General features: G+C 43.8%; 1 protein-coding gene across 1 annotated transcript in view; it reads left to right on the top strand.

Moving 5' to 3' along the window:
- The window catches only part of LOC119594538 (hemicentin-1-like), a gene marked incomplete in the record, with an annotated part of 42,784 nt that overhangs the window by 3,491 nt on the left and 38,914 nt on the right, over positions 1-379 (top strand). The window contains 1 exon segment of the mRNA XM_037943570.1: positions 213-363. Coding sequence (XP_037799498.1) covers positions 213-363 — 151 coding nt within the window.

Below are 379 nucleotides of genomic sequence, written 5' to 3'. Positions count from 1 at the left end.
GGGGGGGGGGTGGAGTTTGTGTTTAATGGTTGTTATAAGTACTTTTATATCTAATGTATGTGTAAAAAAAAAATCTTGATCTGATTCCTTCTTTTCATCGATATTCGTGATGAGTACATCCTGTCTTTAAACATACTTTAAATTTATGTTACTAATTTGATTTTATTATTCATTCATCTACTTATTATTTGTTTTGCATCGACGCCACCCAGTTCCTCCACGCTTCACGGAGTCTGTGGTGGAAGACGTGAACGCTGTGGCAGGCGAGGATGTCGAGCTCTTCTGCCCCGTGCACGCCACACCCTCGCCTTCCGTGCTGTGGATGAGGGACTCGGGCATCATCCAGCACTCATTTACTGCCACGTATGGATGACGCTCA

The sequence above is a fragment of the Penaeus monodon genome, chromosome 34 (genome assembly GCF_015228065.2).
Source record: "Penaeus monodon isolate SGIC_2016 chromosome 34, NSTDA_Pmon_1, whole genome shotgun sequence".
Lineage (NCBI taxonomy): Eukaryota > Metazoa > Arthropoda > Malacostraca > Decapoda > Penaeidae > Penaeus > Penaeus monodon.
Note: the sequence above shows the minus strand (reverse complement) of the source record. Positions and strands in the feature narration are given on the sequence as shown.